This window comes from Astatotilapia calliptera, chromosome 13 (assembly GCF_964374335.1).
Source record: "Astatotilapia calliptera chromosome 13, fAstCal68.1, whole genome shotgun sequence".
NCBI classification, from domain to species: Eukaryota; Metazoa; Chordata; class Actinopteri; order Cichliformes; family Cichlidae; genus Astatotilapia; species Astatotilapia calliptera.
In genome coordinates, this window is record NC_137434.1 from 13,844,132 (window position 1) to 13,865,981 (window position 21,850).

Consider the following 21,850-nt stretch of genomic DNA (forward strand, 5'->3'; position numbering starts at 1 on the left):
CCCCTAGTCGGGGTTTTTACTTTTTTTCCACAGAGCAAACACTGTAAATATGCATTAATTAGTGTGTTTTTAGACAGAAGCAGGTTAGCAGTATCCCCCTGCTTTCAGTCTTTATGCTAGGCTGAGTCATTCAGGAAAAGAGTGCTGCATTTTAACAATTCACACGAAAGATGAAGTGCAATATGTTGGGTGCAGAGGTCGGGACTGTGTGAAAATAGTGTGGCGATATATAATGCTGCTTATTACATCTAAAACCTCTTTCCCCAGGAACAAACTGTGAGACTGAGATCAATGAGTGTGACTCCAGACCTTGTCAGCACAATGGCAAGTGCTGTGACTTGCTAGGAGACTACAGTTGCCAATGTCCTACAGGTATGCGCTATGTCCAAAACTAGACCTTATTGTAGTAAAGATGTAGGTAATTTATGTTTACTGTATCCTTGGCTCGAGAAAGCACACCATTTGGTGGCTGTGGTGGGATGAGCCAGAGACATTGATCATGTCGACACTCTGGATTGAGCCATAAATGAGGCCATGATGTTGTGTAACTTCCCAAATGATATGGTGTTACAAAGTATAACTTGCAGGTCCAAAAAAAAGAGAAAAAAAGGAATTTAACATCACGTTTTGGGTGAAGTCACTTTAAAAATATTTATATATAGTTATGTATTTATTGTTACCTGTTTAAAATCAGATTTACTGGTGCCTCTGTACATACTTTTCATGTGTCTCCCTAATCATCAAGGTAGTCTGCATGATCACCATCAAAAACAACTCAAAATAGGATTTTTAACACTGATACTGATCTTTGGTGATTAAAAAAATCTGATATATTAGCCGATATATTTTCTGTATAACGTGAAAGATGAACAGACTTCACCTTTCAAAGTTTGTTATGTGTTGTGATTTTAGAAGTCCTGACTAAGATAGTATAACAGTACAGTTTAAACGTAATCTTGGTGTATTGTCATAAAAGATCGTAGATTAGTGATTTACGCTCAGGTTGCATCAGCTGGCTGTTGTGTTTGTGTACTTCCAAACCTGTGTTGCCAACATGGAAGTTGCCCTCTGCTGGACAAACTGTGCAAAATCAACAGTTATAGCATGGTTGAAGGGTGTTTCTCCTGTCTCTTTTTTGCTGATATATTGGTATTAGCATCTGGCTGTAATCATTAATAATAATAAAAAAAAAACATGTTGAAAGTTAGTGGGGAAAAAAGATTATGATCAGCCATCAAAAGTGGGTTTGTGTATTTAAAAAAAAAAAAAAATTATACCTGCATGTGTTCCCTCAACCTTTTTCACGCCTCTGTACCACCAATGTCACCCCTATGGGGGTTCTGTCCCCCACCAGGGCGCTTACCTGGGAACCAAAGGTGATTAACTTTTGCCAGCAGGGTCTCTGGGCTGTGACACATCATGACTTATTTTATCACATGAAAATATACATATGCATATATTTTTAGTTGTATCCTGCTTACTAAAATATTTATTTTTTTCCACGTGCCATGTTTTTATTTTATTGATCTCCTTGTTTATAGCAGTCACAGCATGCTACTGATCACAACATGCTCTGCTGAGCCAGATAGAGGAAACAAGCTGCAGCAAGCATCTTTGCCACCTTATTTGCAGGATCAGTTTACACTCTTGGCCTGTGATTGACAGCTGAGAAAAAATACCAAACTCATTGCCAGAGCTCATGAATGGAACTGCATTGCTCAAATATTATACTCTGAAATTCACATTAATATAATTTTTCTGTAATTGCTTATTGTGCCTCACCGGCTGAGTCTGAATTTACATTCACTGAATGGTAACTGATGGACGACTGACGGGAGCTTTCTGTTGTTGGCACAGCACAGTTTCTGTGTCTGGCAGTTGCTTTTGCCCACTTTACTGGAACATTTCACTGCATATAGAGACCCGAGACATGGTGGGCAGAGCATCTCTGTGTCCAGGTGACGCTTCTCTCGCAAGAATTTGCTACTGTTATTTTTAGCTGTTGTAGACTCTTAGGGGAAATGTAACACTCATGGTAATGAAACTCTGTTTGTTCACTCTTGTTCAATTAAACATTAAAGCACAACATCAGTGTTAATGACACACAGGTCACAGAGTCTGTTCGCCTCATCAGTTGCTGAAGCAAGCCACATTAGAGTCACAATTTAAGGTGACATTCAGAGGTGGCATTGTATTTTTAGCAACTGATGAACTGCCAGTCCTTGAAGTATCAAAGGTATAACTCCCCATTGTCTAAGACTGTGAATGATACAGTAGCTTGGAGTATTATTAATTCATCTATTTCCTACACTGCTTATTCTTTTAGAGGTGTTGAGAAGCAGAACACCTTTTATTTACTTTTTAAGGACCACACACAAACTGGTGGAACTTGTAGAAGCACATGTATGTGATGAACATAACCACATACCCTAACCATAAAAAGCTTCATATATACACTGAATTAACTAAAGGTATTCAAATGCTTATTGACACAAATATCTAATTAGTCAATCAGCAGCTCGATGCATTTAGGCATGTAAATATGGTCAAGAAAGTCCAAACTGAGCAATGGAGAACAAAGGTAATTTCAGTGACTTTGAAGTTGGCATGGTTGTTAGTGCCAGACGAGCTGGTCTGATTACTTCAGAAACTGCTGATCTACTGAGATTTTCCCACATTACTCTCTCTAGGGTTTCGAGAGAATGGCCCCAAAACAGTGAAACTTTCCATTGAGCAGCAGTTCTCGAGTGAAAATACCTCGTTATTGTTAGATTAGAATGACCAGAATCCTTTGAGCTGATAGAAGGCCAGCAATAACTCAAGTAACCACTCATTACCACCAAGGTTGTACCAAGCCAAAACCACCAACCAACCAAAAGAGCATCTCTGAACACAACATACCAAACTTAAACACAACAGCAGGAGACCACACTGGGTACCAGTCTTCTAAGTACAGGAAACTGAGACTACAGATAGCATGGATGGACTGTCAGAAATGAACAGCAGAATATTTTTGATATATCTGATGTGTCTCAATTTCTGCTGCATCACTGAGTTAGTAGAATTTTTCCATAAACCACATGTTGTAATGGTTTTGGGCAAAATATTCTCATTAGACTTTTTCATCTTAATACCAATTGAGCTTTGTTTAAACACTATTGTTACTGGCCATGTCTATCCGTTTTTGACCACAGCATACCATCTACTGATGGCTGCTTCCTGCAGGAGTTCTCTATTCTCGCCTCCACTAGCATCACATCTTAATATCAGTATGGCTCAAATTATTGAGGAATGGTTTCCAGCGCCTTGTAAAACTATGCCACAAAGGATTAAGGCAGTTTTGAAGGCAAAAAGAAGTCCAGCCCAGTACAGCAAGGTGTAACTAATGAGGTGGCCGGTGAGTGTACTGTAGTCATCAGATCATTATTATTAGAATTTTGTCAATTAAATTATTGCTTCTACTGTTACTATAAAAGATACAATTACTGACCCTTGCATCAAACCTTTAAAGCATAATGAAACTATGTTAACAAATATGAATTTCTTAAATATGGGAGAACACACCACAGTGAGGCTCATCCTAGTATCCACCATGCTGGTAGTCTTAATGAGAATCCTCAATTTCATTCTCTGACCAGCAATTTAAAAAAAAAAAAAAAAGCAGAAAACAATCCTATGAGCACTACTTTAGAGGGGGAGGGCTGATGGTTATGTCATTGTTTGGACTGAGTGGGAACCTCCCATCACAGATGTCAAGTTGAACTGCACCCATGACACCCTATAAGGCTCAACAGTTACCGTGTCCCATCCCCGTTACACCTGCTCTGTGGGCTGAGCAGGACTGTACCCGGGCTGAATATTTAGGGACAAACATATTTAAAATATCTGCCTCTGATAGCCGTAATTCCCCTTTTACTGTTGATATCAACACTATGTCAATATTGCACAATGTAGGCCTAATCCAAAAAGCTCTTAAACATGTAAGATGATTACAGAGCCGCTATAGTGATGTTGGACAGCTTACGTAACACACATATTTTCCTCTATCTCCTATATTTAATATGAGATATCCATACTTTGCACACAAGCTGTTGTCTTTTCTTTTCCGCCGTTCCCATTAGTTGTTCTTTTCCGCAGCCTCTGAAACTGCCTCTGCAGCCTGCCATAATCCCTGATCATGAATCCCTAACTCCCTGAGTAAACTGGTACTAGATGTGGCCGCAGATCCATGGTAACAAAATTCCACAGGGCATACCCTGGCTTTCCAGCGTTGCTGCTAAATCTCATCTGTTATCTCAGTAAACCTAAGCTTCTTCCGCTCATATGCCTCATCTGCTGCATCTTCTTATGGTGAAGGGAGTTCTGCCATGTGAAAAAATAGCCCACAGACTGCTGGACCAGAGTACTAAGAAAAATCTTGGTGCATGGCTGAAATTATAAACCACTGTAACTGTGACCTTTTTTTAAAGCACATCCTGCTTTTGACTATATTATGTTGTTTAAACATAATAGAACAGCACATGTGTAGGGTCAAAGTAATGCAGTATTCACTCGCTTCAAATATACTTAAAGGGTATGCTAAGTGTACCCTCTTGCACAGCAAACATCAGATATTATTTCTTGTTTCTTGTAGGAAAAAGGTCTGCTCTGATACAGTAAACCTTTTTTATCAGCCACAAAGTACGGTATACAGATATGCATTTTTTTCAACAGAGCAAGAAAGAGGAGGAAATGAAAGCGCATTACTAGGGTTTGCCTGTTCAGGTTTAAATTAAAAATTCAGAAGGCAGATAGGGGGGTGGAGGACACTGAGCATCATCGACTGAGCTTCAAAATGGGGCCAATCCTCCCGCTGACCCACAATTGGGTCAGTTTTGCCCTTGTTTCTTAAATATATAGAGGAGCAGCCTTAATTCCATGACTTATATTAGATGCTAGTGGCACTGATTTCAGGACTTCTGTTTTTTGTGGTCCAGCATCGCTCAAGTCAGATTGCATGTATTACATCTTTTCTTGCAGGTTTTCAAGGAAAGAGTTGTGAAGTTGACATAGATGCTTGTGCCCTGTCCAACAACACATGCCCACCAAATACTGAGTGTTTGGATCTCCCTTATGGGCTTGAGTATACCTGCTGTGTACCCTGTCCTCAGCACCTTCAGGTGTGTAAAAAAAATCTTGACGTGCTTTTTTTGTCCTCGTCTACTGTCTGCAAATATAAATAAGCTCACTTCTCAGTAATATCATTTTGTGGATTTGTTTTATTTTTTTTATGCTAGACAAAGTTTTGGATATAACTGCGACATATCTCGACAAACTAAAACTTCAGAAGGTGTGGGTTTCAGAGAGTCAGTGTTTTTTCTGAAATGGTGAATATTCTTTCATAATGGTTTTCTTTTATGAATAGAAGATTGGCACCAAGTGAAAATCCCTAAACATAGCAATCATCGGATGTTGCGGCTGCGCTGGTGACATTCGCTGTGCGAAAAATAAAAACAATAAAAAGCATAATGTTAACAGTTAGTTAACAGTGTAGTAAATCTTAGATTTTTTTTTTTTTAATGCAGTTTCCATATATAGTACATAAGAAATTATGTTGGAGGAAAGCAACGCTGGAATTGTCTTTGGCAGGATTTTTGGATTGTGTTTGGCATGAACAACGTTTGCACATTTACAGAACTGAAAAGGCCACCTGATTTGGATGTATATGTTTGTATGTGTATATTATGTATGCGTAAACAGAGAAAGTGCTTCAGATGACAGATGGAGATGATCGCTCACTGTGTAGCAATGCTTGTGTTGGCCCTTGTACAGAAGTGCCATGATGCCTGTATTATAGACCTTTCCACAAGCAAGCTTTTCCCCTGCCCCTTTGTTTTTCCCCGGTGGCATCCACATGCTGGCAGGTGTACTTTTATTTCCTCTCGGGAGGTTTAGCCTTCAGTGACCATTGATCTTGTCTTGTATGACATGTAGCTGCTACATGGAATCCCGAGTGACCCCAGTATAAAGCATGAATCAGTATTCATGACTTTGTCGTGCTATTTTAATGAAGCTCATTTTCAGGGATCCAGGGGCAAGAAATGATTCGGAGAAAAAAAAGATGGTTATATTTTCTTTAATCTGAATAAGCTCAGCCCCATTTAAAATATCATACAAAATAAAAGAGTTGCACATGAAAGAGCATATCTTGTTTCATGATTTGTGTATCTAAAAACATCTATTTCCAATCAACAGCCTTGTGCCTTTGGAGGACGCTGTGTGTTAAATAACAGCAATGCTTATCGATGCATCTGTACCCCTGGATGGTCTGGGCAGGACTGCCGCGTAAATGTCAACGACTGTATTGAACATGGGTGTCAAAATGGAGGCACTTGTATGGATGAGATTGATGGTTACAGGTTAGTGTTCAAATCCTGATGGTCTTGGGGCTGTTCTGCCACCAGAATGTCAATGATTGTAAAAGCTGTTACATTTACTGCTCTTTTCCTTCAGGCTTGAAAGAATTCTTCTAACTCTATACAGTATTAAGAGATTCTCTTTGATCTGTTGCTAGCTGCCTTTGTCCTAGAGGATACACAGGCATCTACTGTGAAGAGGACATTGATTACTGTGTTGACCACCGCTGCTCTGAACATGGTTTTTGTCTGGACCAGCAGTATAACTTCACCTGCCGTTGCATGCTTGGATTCGAAGGACTGCTTTGCGAAGTGGAAATAAATGAGTGCCACAGCCTCCCTTGTTTAAATGGTGCCACCTGTGTGGACCTAATCAGTGATTATCGGTGCCACTGTCCCCCAGGATTTGAGGGTATGAGACCATCTGATGTGAATGCAGTGCTGTTTACAATCATTAATAGTACCAGTGACAGGAATATGAGGTTCTCGAGCAGTTTTTAGTGTGCTAATTATGGAACATATAATTAGCAAGTTTATCATAATTTTTAATGAGTAAAGCAATAAAATTACAATTTTATAGGCAGTCATGTTAAAGAGAAATTTTTTACATGACTCTTTGCAGTCCTGTGAAAAACGTTCCCCCTTACTGCATCCATGTAAATTAAGATGGTAAGTAACAGCAAGGGGGGATGAGGAAGTGTGTTTTACTGACTGATCATTAGTAATTGTGAACACCTCTATAATAATAGAAGGTCAAATGTGAGGCCATCTGTCCGAGACCCAAAGCTTGAAAGAAATTGGCTCGACCCAAACAACAGGGCAGTGATCCCAAGCACAGCAGCAAATCTGTGGCAGAAAGCAAAGAATCACTTAATCAAAGAATCAGCCATTCATGCAGCTTTGTGTTAACAAGACCAGCAAACAGCCAAAACTTCAGCTTTAATAAAGTTGCCTAATAAAGTGTCCTCAAATGATGTACTTACTTTTTCACAGGACTTCTTTGAGTTTTCTTAATCTTTTTCCCCCCACTTTATCTATATATGGTCTACATCTTGCTGCCTTCACCGAATTACTTTTTTCCCATGTGTATCCGGTTCCATTCCAACTTTTCATTATATCACTAAGCACTGCAGAGTGAAAATAACTGTTAGCTAAATAACAAAAATGAAAAAGATTCAGAGTGTGAGGAAAAATCCTAGAAACATTCCTACAGAGTGTCAAACACACGCCTGATCACCTACATCAGAATTCCCTACAAAGGAGAGATTTGCAGCTTCTCATTTCAAGTTGTTGAATTGCACTTGTGCACTGGGGCTGCTGTCTCATATACTGCTGTTAGAAACCCTTGCTGTTAAGGGGCCTCTGAAGAAATGCTACGTGCATGGCTTATTGGCTTTGCAAGTGATGGTGCAGCTGCTGTGGTAGGTCAATAGAGAGGAGCAGCTAAACTCCTGTGTGAAAACATCAACCTTAACTTGACCGTCGTTCACTGCATCATTTGCTAGTTTGACATTCGGTTGGATCACCTGTATCTAAAGAGCAATACAAGAGATTAAGAATATCGCATCAGTGGTTTTATAATCTGAACACTCTAACAGCTCTCAGAGTATACATCACTGTGGTCCCTGAATTATTTGCATAAAGAGATAAACAAAAACAAAAAATTTTAAAGCTACTTCACCTATTACTTATTCAGTACCAACCTGATTTACAAGTGATGTGAATGTGTAAACAGCGGTGAATTAAAGTAAAATCAGTTAGCTAAGCTAATGGGGGCGGCTGATTTACTATTGAACTGGGTATACAATATCTAGTAGAGAATGTATGTGCAGGTACAGTCAGCAGATGCTTTAATTATCTGAGTACCTTACAGTACATGATTAAGGGAGTGCCTACCAGTGTATGGGGTCATGATGGTGAAAGTACAATTACCTTTGGTATAGACAGCCGTGCAGATAGACGAGCAGTGCCCGAGGATGTCTGGCTGTTAGTTCTCTGAGCTCTCTGGCTCACCGAGAACTAAGAGGGCTGAAATATTGCCAGAGGCCAGACCTGGCGCAGCTTTAAATTTGTCAGTAAAAATCTTTAATCAATTCCGTTCCTAACTCTTGCCCTCAGGATACTAAAACCAGGGCTACGGCATTTATGCATGCACGCAAGCAGCAACATGCTGAACACATAATCATTCAATCACATTTTAAGCCGCTAGAATCAGAAGTAATCAGCTGCCTCATGAAATAAAACCAGGTGCTGGTTTATTGATGTGATTCGAGGACAATAAGCAGAAATTTGTACTGCATATGTTCTGATTGTTGTTCTGGTTGCAAATATGAGTCACGTGTTGGACTTCACTGGAATAATTGTTAAACTGGCAGGCTGACAGTCACATCTGTGGTAGAGACATATTTAAAGTGTTTTGTTTTGTCCTGTAATACTGTATAAACCCCTGCAGGAAGGATCTGCTCTGAAAATGTAAATGATTGCTGGCCACAGCCTTGTCTAAATGGAGGTTCATGTATGGATCTGATAAATGACTTCATTTGTCACTGTCCAACTGGTAAGTATCGTCTACTTGTGTATAACTAAGTATGTTTATAAAAATATCATGCTATTAATTTTCTCTATCGTTTACCATGGGAATAGCTGAAATTTCTTGCAGTTACATCCAACTTCTTTCTTTGCTTCTCACTTTTTTGTTTAAAATGCACAAAGTTACCAGAGATCTTTGTTCTTCAGAAAGTTTCAATGCAAGAAAAAGGTTCTACCTGAGGCAACTATAAATTGGTATTGCAGATTGGGGTTACAAAAAATAACTGTTAGCATTTTAAAATTTACTTTTTATAACCACGGTTGAAACTGATTGCCAGTAAACCCAGAAAAAAGATACGGCCTTTCCTGTTTTGTAAAACACTGATTTGTCCACATATACAGTAATTCAGCTTCTGCTTACTGTAGGTGTGAGCTTGTTCTTTAATCAGGTTTTCCACATTTAGCATATTTATAACAAATGTTATAAGAATGGTCCATAATCAGTCCATGAGAGATGGAGGTGCTGTAGTCCTTCGAGAGCAGTGGTAATAAAATACTGATTCATTACTTGATTGCGCGTCAGAATGCCACAGCCAGGCCGCTTGGCATAACACGCCCAATGTCACATTGAACTGCAAACAATCACAATCCACAAAACAGGATTTACAGATAAATATTTGAAAATAAATCCCACAAAACATAGGTGCTGACCGGACAAGAAAAAACACTTTGGTGTTGAGCAGTAGGTCATTTTGCCCATTTTTTTCTTAATATATAAAATAGTAGAAAAGTTGTATACAATATGCAATTCAAGTCATTTTGGTTCATTTTTTTTTAAGCACCAAATCCCAACCACAGTTGCCTCAAGGCGCTGAATAAACAAATAAATAAACACATGTAGTTGAATTAAAAGTAACTTGAAACAGCGCCTGTTATACGTGTATTTTATGGCCTTGCGGATATTAAAAAATGCATCACTGTAAATAATCTGATCTTATTATTTTCTGCCTTTTTCTCAAATTAGATTTTGTCAAAAACAGAACACCAGTGTGTGAGTAATGGTTCCATTACGGTTATAATTTCACTGACAGATTTACAGACAGGTGCTTTTGATCACTTTATCCCGTGAGAAATTTAATTAGATAATCTGTCAAACATACATGCTTCCTACTACAAAAAGCACACAAAAAGAATCAGACAAGATCTCCTGTTTGTGTTCAAGTCCATTCCTGCCACCTTGTCTTGTTTGGAGCTACAGTCCATCATATATGTGTTTTCCAGTTTAGCTTGAATTGGGTGACAGTATTTAATTTTTTTTCCAAATGTATATGAAACAGAATTAGATTAGAAGAGTTGTAAAGATTATTCAATCAAGACTGGCCAGTCTTATAAATGTGGTTTTTTTAGAGACAGAAAAAAAAGTTTAAGCTGCATCTAGATGGGTAAACACACACACTGATTGGCAGTTGTGCTCATTTGTTGATCGCAGCTGTATTTCCTGGGGGATTCCCAAGTTCTGTGAAGATGGTACTTGTTTAACTCAGCAACTGCCCACATTCTGAAGATATAATATTTTAGTTAAGAAGAAATAGCAAAATAATATTGCAATACAGCACTGACGTCTCGCTGTTCCAATTTAAAAAAAAAAAAAAAAAAAAAAAAAAGTGCACCAAATTTTAAGGAATTGAGAATGTTGTAAAATAAACCAAGGTGTAAATGTGCAAGACCTAAACTGATTCATACAAATGCAGCTAGTTGGATTATTAACATTTAACATGAACTAAAGGCTAAATGGTGTTATGGCAGATTACCTGAATTGAATTGTGTATGAACTCAGTGACCACTTTGTTGGATGCACCTTGCTAGTACCTGACATTTAAGTACAACAAACTTATTCAAGAAAGCAGTTTGAGATGATTTGAGCTTTGTGACATGACGTGATATTCTGCTTCAAATAGCCATTGGAAGATGGAAACAATGTGACCATAAAGGGATGGGTGTGGTTTAAAAGATCATCAGTTGGTATTAAGGGTCTCAATCTGTGCCAAGAAAATATTCCACACACCACTGCCTACAAGCCAAAAATGGATCTATGCTTACACCCTACCATTTGGTTGTCTGAACAGAAACTGACACTTACCAGACACGGCAACCTTTTTTCTAATTTTCTGTTGTGCAGTTTTGGTGAGCCTGTATGAATTGTAGCCTCAGTTTCCCGTTATCAGCTCACAGGAGTGGCACCCAGTGGATTGTGTGCTCAGTGAGGATCTTCTGCATACCTTGGTTCTAATGCATGGTTCTTTGGGTGACTTTGCCTGTCCTAGCAGCCTGACCATTCACCTCTGTCCTCTGACATGAACAAGGCACTTTCACCAAGAGAACTGCCGCTCTTTTTTTGGACCATTCTCTGTAAACTTTAGACCTGGCTGTGTATAAAATCCCAGTAGATCAGCAGTTTCTGAACTGCTCTGCCCATCTGGCTCCAACAACCTTGCCATGTTCAAAGTCATTTAATACACCTTTATTCTCGATTCCGATGTTCGGTTTGACGTTCAGCAGATCTTCTTGACCATGTCTACGTTCCTAAATGCATTGAATTCTTACCTTGTAATTGATTGGCTAATTAGATAGCTCTGAACAGTTATACCTAACAATGTGGCCAGAGAGTATAGTTTGTACTCTACCATGTTACCTAACAAGCAGATCATTAATGAAGGCTAAACCCAAAACTTACTCAATGTAAATGCGTGTTTCATTAGAATATCTTGTGGGTATGAATTTTGAAACCAGAAGAAATTTTTTATAATTTTTTTTCATTCATCTGAGGACTGAGCCACTAGTAGGTGTCAGATAGGATAGGGAGTCCCACTTGGAGATGGTGACACTGTAAATGTGACATTCCTTCATGCAACATTAACCTCAGAGTGAACTGCATGCACAATTGGTTATTAAACACTTCTGAAACACTCTGTTGGAGGCAATAGCTGTCCATTAACTAGCCAAGGTAATACATAATTTAATGGGGAAAAGGGGTAGTTGGAAGGTCATCAGATGTGCTGGTGGAAAGTAAGCTGGTCTGGATTCAGGTTACAGTCTAAAGAAAGTGAAGTCCACTTCTAGCTAAATGCATTACACAATCCAAGAGAACTGACGGCAACTTCACACAGATATTTGCGATGGAAATATAACTAGACTAGCACTATCATATTTTTTCAGTATTACTCCATATTAGTTTTGCCCATATTAAAAGGTGATCTATTTTAAGACTCTTCCCATTCATATTTATCTATTTTTGGAAACGTTTAATGCATACCAGTCTCCAAATCTGTCTGTTCTTTATTTGCAGCAGTAGATATTGACAGAGGTATCTATCAGTGACATGCAGATGTGCGTGTGTAGGGGTAGATAATGTGATATAGATCAGTCCGGTGTGGTAGGTCCCTGTCAATGATTCACTCAATTAGCATACTGCATAGTAGGTAGATTGCAAGGAGAAAAATCAATACGTCCATTAATCTGCTGAATAAAAGCTGTCTTTATCTAATAAAACATGCAGCCATAAAGGTGTGTTGCATTTTGTGTGTTTATGTATTCAATGCTTGTGCCTTGATTCCTCAAGGTTTTGCTGATTTTTGCTTTTGCATTGTTTCAGGGTTCAAGGGGAAAGATTGCTCTTTGGATATTGACCTTTGCTCGTTTGGAATGTGCAGTGAACATACATTAAAATGCACCAAGACCAAGGATGGACAGAATTTCTCTTGCACATGTGAAAGAGGTGAGCAAGTCTTTTAACAGGTTAAAAGTAAGCACACAAATCTGTGTTTTGCCTGCTTATTTGTCCACATATTTACAGTGAAAAAAATTACATAAAAATGAAATTGCCTCCACTGACTCACTGGTAAATTAAGCTTCGCAAATGTCAGTTCTCTGCAAATCATTATTTCATTAGAAAGATCATCACTTCATGCCTTACTTTACTGCAGAAAAATTTCTTCTTTTAGATCATATATTAAAATTTGCACCTACACTGATGCATTATGTTTTTTAAGTTCCAAACTGTCTGATAAAAAAAATGCTGATTTTCAAAGGATGATGTCACGGTTTCTTAAAAAAAAACCCCCAAAAACTTAATTTTGTTTGTGTGTCAGTCAAATCTCTTGGATTCCCTTCCATGTGGATGTCACTGTTATCACAGCATGTCGCTGCCAGAAGTGACAGGGATAAGACAAGAGTAAGTGGAAGGGGCTTGATCTCTAAGATACTCTGAAGCTTGCCAGGGTTATCCAGGCTTCAGAGACTTACAAGTCAGTAGCGTGTGTGAGTTTGGTGCTGTGTAAGTACACACAAGGGGAATCATGCAGTTTTTTTTTTCTGGATGCAGTTAGGGTACTTGGAATAATAAACATTTGCTAGCCATACCAGTCATAATTCAGCCAACACTAGTCCTCAGCAGCACCTCTATCTCTGCAAACGAATGGTTGTTACATAAAAGTCCATGTAACCTAATCAATAACCGTAACTTCATTACCCCCGTTGCATTTATGCTCGGCAGATGTCACAGTGAAGGATCGTGAGTGATTTCTTATGTAAATGCAAGCAACCTGCAGCTAGCTGCTCTCCCTAAAACACTTCTCAAGGGCAAGCTGTGAGGTGCTGTTTTGTTTAGATATTTCTTGTCGACAGTCTTGGCATCCATATTATCTAATGCTTTTGAGCCTAAGGTGTTGTAAAACATGTTACTCATGCCCCTCACTATACTCACTATCCCACGCTGCCAACTTTTTGACCTAATATTTAGTACATACGCTAAAGCACACCCATCCGTGGTCTGAGAATGAACTCAGATTGGTCGATTTTGCATGCAAATGTGTAATTTCTATATGAATAAAACATGAAAGTTGATTGGGAAATGTTTCATTTTGCACTGGCATTACATTAAGAGAGTTTAGTGAATGAAGTTATTTAACTCAGGATTGTAGAACACAGCAGCTGGGTTTGTTTTCTTCTGTTTCTCTTCGTTTTAACCCCGTGACTTTTATTGTGCAAACTTATAAACTTCTTTTCCTGCAGTAAGACAAATTCCTTGTCCTTTTAATCTTTGCTAAATTTCTAATTGTGAAGGTCATCTTCAGACCGTTACATTTGGATAACTGTGTGTGAAACATTGTGTACACTCAAACAACTACTCTGTGGCAGATAAGTGGGACATTAACCCACACACAGCTTGTGTAGCACCAGAAATAATGTGCTTAAAACACTGGCATGTTTCCTCTTTGTAATGGCCCGCGTGAGTGTGCTTACATGTGTGCGCTGATGCATGTTATTTGTTTTATGCGGTTCTCTTTGTGTATTGATTGACTTTGATCTTAAAAATCACTGGATTTGGCTTGTTTAATGTAATAAATCAGAAGGGCAATGACTGCCTCTTATTAAACATGATTAAATGATCCAGTGAGCTGAGTCTGCATGTGCCCAGCAAGTTCTTTGAATCAATACGAGCTTTGAAAACCAGCTTTTGTTTGTGAAAACAAAGTCATGCTGATCCTAATTGACTGAGAAATAAAACCAGCCAAAAAGGATTCAAATAACGCTTTTTTTTTTTTCTTTCTTTCTTTCTACATATGCTGCAGGGTTTGGAGGGTCGTTTTGTGAAGTAAATCTTAATGAGTGCCAGTCAAACCCATGTCAGAATGGTGGCATTTGCGTGGATGGCATTGACATGTATCAGTGCTTATGCTCAGAGGGTAAGTTGTAATGCAATTATATGTCCCAAAAGTCAAGATAATATCATTATATTGCTTATTCAGACTTTGTTGGTTTTTAAGTGGGCAGTCAAGCAATTGCAGCCCTAAAGTTATAACCATGGTTTAAATGAAATAGCTATTCAGAAACACTTTTACATTCTTTTCTTTTTTCCATTTGGAGGTCGTTTTCTTATTCTTAGGGATAAATGGGCAAGCAGAGATGAAAAGACATTGACTTATTTTCACTGCAGCTGCGATTCAAGTGATTCGCGAAGCGAGGCTTTTTATTTTTTGCTACAAGGAAAACTCTTATAAAAGTATCCAGGTGACAAAATGAGGGCACCATCACCATTTGTGTACTTTACTGTAGACTGATACTTACTGTAAGACATAATACTTTGTTTAAACAGAATTGAATGTGGTAAAGAATTTTTCTTATTTCCTTTTCGCTTCTTCTGCCTTTTTTAAAGTAGCCGAGCTCTAATTTCACAGTGATATCTACTTCAGTTTTAATCTCAAGAATCAAAACATCTGTAATAGTTTACTGTATTTTGAATAATTTTAGCAATTGCAACACATATTTTTTATCTACCTTACAGCAGTTTCTCCAAAATTCTCATCTTATGAGCTCATTAATGCATGAAATGAACTGAACCAACCCCTCCAGATTCCTCTCCCCTGCACAAAAAATCTTTTCACTATGTCAGAAGAATGCACGGTACATTCAGTAAGTTTATTGCTTTCAAGTGAACAGTGGAATTCTTGTGCATTGCATTGCAGCACAGACTCTCTTAGATCTATTGGATTTGTCCTGAACAAAAATGAAATAACTAGTGTTATCCACACAGGCCTTCACGGAATCTGCAAGGACTCAATTCCAGCATAACTACATAAGATTATTGTTCCCTGTCTCATTTGTCAGGATAGAATTTTGTCAAAATTGAAACGAAGCTAATAGAGCTAAGAGCAGAATTCAATTAAAATCTGTGTAAAGGTACTGTACTCTCCCCAACAGCTGTTTTTTTTTTTTTAACCATACAAAGCTGATTGCTAGCTTTACTCAGGATAATATTCAGTTAAACATTTTGAATCTCCTGGTTTGCAGTTCAAGGTTGGCAAGTATTTGCTGAGATTTCTCCGATCACATAAAATCATTCAATCAGAAATTGTCACGTGTGTCATTAGTGTAAAAGAAATAAATCACACCTATTTTTCCTGTAATTTCTTGGTCCGGTTGACATCTTACCTGTGAGACATACCTCTGATTAATCTGTGATTGTGGGTGAAGCCTGTTATGCATTTTTAATGAAGTCAGGATAATTGTCAAATTTTATGACTTGGAGAGAGGTGGAAATTGGTTCCATGGTCAGTTTGAGAAATGATGAGAATTTGACCTGCACCGATGGTGCTGATAGCCAAGCATTAGTCATGGGCCTCCTGTAGCTGCAGTGTGTGACAGTGCTAATGATAGTCATTTTGTAGCGTGACCACACGGTGGAATATATTTATGAGGGACTAAAATGTCAGAAATTGGCAGCATTCACTTTTACATGATGACTTCAACCTTTTAATTTTTTAAATATCAAATGTAGTGAGATAACTCAGAATTAACCACCATGAAAAAAAATCATAAACAGGTGAGCACGCAGAGTGAAAACATACATCTTATTTTCCTGTGGCACAGTGTATTCTCTACCTTGTTAACTTGTGGAAAAAGTCATGTAAAATTAGATGAAAGCCATAAATTGCTTTGGGTTGTAATTTATGGGTAATTAGTATCTTTTCAAGTCTGGTGTTTACTGACATTCACACACCATATCTGATATGTGATTTTTGCTTTTCTTTCCATACGAGGATTTAAGGGGCTGAACTGTGAAATCAACTATGATGAATGTGTCTGCACCAATAACTCCACATGTATTGACCTGGTTGCAGACTATGAGTGCATCTGTCCTGCGGGCTTTACTGGCGAGTTATCTGTGTTATCATTTTCACAGTGGGCCTTGATGAACATAGCCTAGTTCAATGAATGTTAAACAGCTATAACCATTAAAATATCTGGCTTTACTAATGTAAGAGTGTATCTAATTGATAATTAAAAATCCACACGTATAAGCTGAATATTGGATAAATCTGTCTACATATAGAACATGTGGTACAGAAATCCAAAACAGCACTTTATCCTCTTAATAAGCACAAAGTGCAAACATTTAAATTACTTTGGGTAATTTCCCTAACTAATACATGTTCATTTAGGTTTTTTAAATTAGGATATTAATGAAACTTTCATTCCAACCCATATATGTTTAACAAAGAAAACCCAAACATATTTTTCAATAAACTATGTGTGCTTTCAGCGGTGAGAAAAAAACTTGATAGACACTAAAAGTGCAAAGATATGGCAATTACACAGCATTATCTCCCCTACTGACTTCATTACTAAAACACACACTTCTCACTTTAATGGTCTTTCCTCGCTAGTCAAATTCATTTGTGTGTCACCTTGTTGAGACGTTTCTGTACGTTTCCAGTCCTATCGTTCGTCATCACCTTGATAAATTAACAATCTTGTTAACAATGTTTACCTTTTCAGGAAAAAATTGTTCATTGTCCGACTCTCCGTGTACACCAGACCTCTGCAAAAATGGAGGAACCTGCTCCTACAGCTTGACTGGGGAAACGCAGTGCATTTGTCCGGCAGGTATTGAACGAGCCTTTACACAGCAGATTGGCATACATTTATTTAATCTTTGTTTTGACATATTGATCAGACGTACTCATTGCTCCAGTCACTAATCTATAAATGTTGAACAGTGGGCTTCATAAAAAATAGTATTAAGTTATTTAATCGATGTAGCCACACTGAGCATCACTTAATTAGACGCCCAATCCCTTTTGTAACTTCAGTCGTTAGTGCACATTAAAACATATCACTGTTGTTGTTTTCTGTGGAATAATCAACACATATTTTACCTCCAATTGAATATCATTAGAAGCCAATATACACATATTCAGATTGGTGAAAAGGCTGACTGTATGTTTTCCTGTACTATTTCTGAAGTCTCTCTTTGGCTTTATTGATATATACGCTGACTGGTTGAATTATGCAAGTCAGCAAGGACTAAAAATCCTGGCAATGACATATTTACATGAAATCACAATTCATGATTTTTGACAGATGTGGAACAGCTTACTGTACACAGCACATAGCATCAACCATGCCTTTGATCCCACCTCTTACAGGATACCTTGGCAAAGATTGCTCCTCATCGGTAAACCAATGTGTGTCAAATCCCTGCAACCCCGAGGGAACCATCCTCTGTGAAAAGCTGGAAAATACTTCTAGATGTGTGTGTCAACATGGGTACACTGGGCGGCACTGCAAAACACCTATAAACCACTGCGTTGATGGCCTGTGTCAACATGGTTCAGCGTGTGTCAATCTATCAGGAGGGTTCAAGTGTGATTGTTTACCAGGTGGGTTCATCACTCTGCAGGGGCTTGTTTCAGGTGCGGCATTTCCTTGAATGAATCATGTATATAGCAGACACACTCCCAGTTTGAGCCTTTTACTTGTTCAGCTTTCTTCTCTGTGGGAGTCTAATCTCTTTGGCCTTAAGCAACAACACATAACAGTCTTATGAAATGTGTAAGTCAAGGCTCAGTTCATCAGGTTGTGAGCTGACTTCAAAGCAGTGGTGACGTTTAGGATTCCTCTTTGCCCACGTAGACTCCACAAGTGTTCCTTTAGCAATGTATCCCTTTGATAAAATACAAGTAAGCACATCTATTATTATAACATGAAATATTTCAATCCGAAATTGCAGTCATTACTTCATTTCTATTTGATAAAAAATGCAACCTGTACTGGTGATTGCCGCACTTACTGTACTAGCAGTGGCCACAAAGAATTGTTATAACAAATGTTTAAACCTCCAGATCACACTGATAATTTTGGTACTTAGTAAAATGTTAATAAAATAGGACAATCTTTGCAAATTGTTTAGAAATGCTAAAATAATTTCATTAGCAATCAACTGTCGTCTACCTACAACATCTCGAATGACTAATTTCCTTCTCTAAGAAGTTCTTTCATAGCTTTAAGTCAGGGGTGCTCAATCCCAGTCCTCGAGAGCTACTGTCCTGCAGCTTTTAGATGCATCCTTGTTCCGACACAGCTGAATCAAATGAATGGCTTGTTATCAGGCCTTTTCCAAACTTGATGGCATGCTGAAGAGGTAATCAAACATTTGATTCAGCTGTGTTGGAGTAGGGATGCATCTAAAAGCTGCAGGACAGTAGCTCTCGAGGACTGGGATTGAGCACCCCTGCTTTAAGTGAACAGTGTGGAAGGCACTGAGGGTTCATTGCTTGTATGAAGTGCTGTGTTTTCATTTGAAAGTAAAACCAGTTGTTTTTTTTTGGGGTTTTTTAAAACAGAAGAAAATTGTAGTTATAAAAAGCCTCAAACCAAACATGCTCATGACAAACATCTTACATTTTTAATGCATGTTGATTTTATGCTTAAAAGGTGCACTTTGGGGTTTTCTTGTAAAAAGGCTTATGTTTTCATTAATTATTTCTCCTATAACACACTGCAACAATAACCGCATGTCTTCCCTTAACATGAAACACAAAGACATTTTGGAATTTTATTTAACCCTGCTCTGTTATTAACATTTGCTTCCTCGCAGTCTTCTTCTTCCAAACCATTGTGGGTACTATGCATTTCTTTTTTATGGTATCAGCTTATCTTGCTCATGTGTGCACATGTGCAACCTTGCACAATAAAATATGTGCAGAAAAGTCCCAAAAACACTGTTTCAGAGTCCAAAATTCCACATAAATATTTACATTTTTGTTTTTCCTTAACAATAGTACACTCAGTGTACGTTTTGTCATTTTCTCGAGTTATAGAGATAAATAATATAACTTTCAGAGATTTAAAAAAAACAACAACGGTATGTTATCAAGCATCCTAAAGGGATAACTTTAAAGAAATGCAATGTAAAAATGAGAGATCCCGTAGAAACTCTCACCCTTTTTCCACAGGTTTAACAGGCCAGTTTTGTGAGATAAACATTGATGACTGTGAAAAAGAGCCATGTGGAGTCCTGAGCATTTGTAAAGACACTTTGAACGGCTACAATTGCTTCTGTGCACCAGGATTTATTGGTAAGTGAAAGCTATCTTGAAGTTATTCTTTGTGAGTTAAAGTGGCATTTTATTCACAGAAGCAATTTGTCAACATGCAGTCCTTCTTTTATATTTTCTTAGGAAATAATTGTGAGATTGAAGTGAATGAATGTCTCAGCCAGCCTTGTCGCAATGGAGGCTCCTGTGTAGATGAGCTCAACTCATTCAGCTGCCAGTGTCCCCCTGGGATCACAGGTATTTTATATGGTTCTTACCATGACTGCTCAAACATATATGTGTGACCTATGAAAATAAAGCTGAGCAAGAGTCACTCGAAATAACTGGCAAATGTCTATAAACATTAGCAAGCATAGTAAAAATATAATATCCATATATTATGTAATTTATTGTTAATGCAACACGGAAAATGTATGTTTGTTTTTGACACAATGCCATGAATGTAAGATCATATATTAATTTAATACACAAATATGTATTTTTTTCTTGTTCTGTTTTATTACTATATATTTACAGCTTCCTTAAAATGTATTTTAAAATATTTATTAAACAGTGCTAGCAGTTTGATTTGTGATCCAATTTTGAGAAAAATCAAAGTGTTAAGAGTTTATTGCCCACAGCTGAAGTATGAAAATGATCTTAAAGTGCATAAAACTTTACAGGCTCAAGGTTGGATGTGGTGCTTCTGAAGTTTCACTGAATGTATTTAATGTCTTATAGTCATAGCTCTTGAAAAATGTTTCCTTAAACAGGTAATACAGTAAGTTTAAATTGTAATGCTAAAATTGTGTAAATATTTCCTTGCTGTAAATGTAATTTTTGGATTTTTGGAAACAAATATCTTTGGATTTGATGCCTCCAGATGTGGCTATTTTTAACATAAGTGTTGAGTAAAATAAGCAAAAGCAGTGTTTACTTTAACCCAACTACACTCTTGCTAATCAGAGGTATAAAAATGTAGTCTGTGTTGTCAGAGGAGAGCCAGAGGATGTTTATCCTTCTGAGAACTTCAATGCTGCCATTAAAATTTTCACAGATTATTTAATACATCTGTGCAAAGTAGAAATGTTTGTTTGGTATTGTCATTAGCACAATAAGGGATTCATAAACTCATAAGATGTCAGTGTTTATCTAAATAAAATCTAAAAGGCTTTGATATTGACATTTCATGGGTTTTCTGAACTGAAATCTAGAGGAAACTTCATAAATTTTACCAAATACTGACTTGAAAAGTGTTATTCTCTTTTTTTAATTAAAGACGTAATTGAGTCACCAAAATCAGAATAAATTCCCAGAATATAATAGAACATATGTCTTAGCAAATCTGCTTTAATAAAATGTCATGTAGCATTCATTACTGGACAAAAACTTTGAAAAAAACCCCCACAAAAACTTAGATGTCTCGACTGTGCTAAAGAGAGATCACTTAGATAATTATTTCTGGGAAAGCTGACCGTCACTATGGGCAGCAAGACTAATCCGATGTGTTAATGTTTCCACCATGCAAATCTTTAGAAAAGATCCACAAAGGAGGAGATGAGGTTAAAAAAAACAGCTCTATTGTTTATAGTGTTACAAGTGCAGCACAAACAGTACACTGTAATTACATGGAATGTTGGTGTAATTCAAAGACCCGTTATCATTTTGGCATTTCACACTATGTAACAGCCTCCTCTAAAGCTTACAGAGAGTAAATGTGCGAAACAGCGATAGTGAAGGAAAAAAATCATCTTGCTGCTTGGTTAGTTTGCTGCTAATCTGCTCTCTATTTTGAGCAAAAAACAAGGACAGAACAGCAAGTCAATAGTCTGTATTCTATAGAATGTGTGTGTGCCCATCAATCATTTTATTATGTACACCTGCTCATGGTTGTTAATGCAACTATGTAGGCATAGTCAAAATTACCTGTTGAGCATACATGCATATACACATTTAACCGTCATGCCAAATAAAGCATATTTCTTTCCTTCAGTCAAATCTGTGCTGTATGGCACTTTTTGACCATTTGTGACTGCTGCTGCTTGTTAA

At 37.7% G+C, this 21,850-nt stretch overlaps 1 protein-coding gene across 1 annotated transcript in view; it reads left to right on the plus strand.

Moving 5' to 3' along the window:
• eys (EGF-like photoreceptor maintenance factor) overlaps positions 1-21,850 on the plus strand; it is a 178,577-nt gene that overhangs the window by 25,576 nt on the left and 131,151 nt on the right. Inside the window, exons 8-19 of the mRNA XM_080288105.1 lie at positions 268-372; positions 5,020-5,159; positions 6,235-6,398; positions 6,554-6,807; positions 8,848-8,952; positions 12,577-12,699; positions 14,555-14,668; positions 16,523-16,636; positions 17,262-17,369; positions 17,912-18,145; positions 19,721-19,843; positions 19,946-20,059. Of these exons, the coding sequence (XP_080144231.1) occupies positions 268-372; positions 5,020-5,159; positions 6,235-6,398; positions 6,554-6,807; positions 8,848-8,952; positions 12,577-12,699; positions 14,555-14,668; positions 16,523-16,636; positions 17,262-17,369; positions 17,912-18,145; positions 19,721-19,843; positions 19,946-20,059 (1,698 nt within the window). The remainder of the gene's footprint in view (positions 1-267; positions 373-5,019; positions 5,160-6,234; positions 6,399-6,553; positions 6,808-8,847; positions 8,953-12,576; positions 12,700-14,554; positions 14,669-16,522; positions 16,637-17,261; positions 17,370-17,911; positions 18,146-19,720; positions 19,844-19,945; positions 20,060-21,850) is intronic.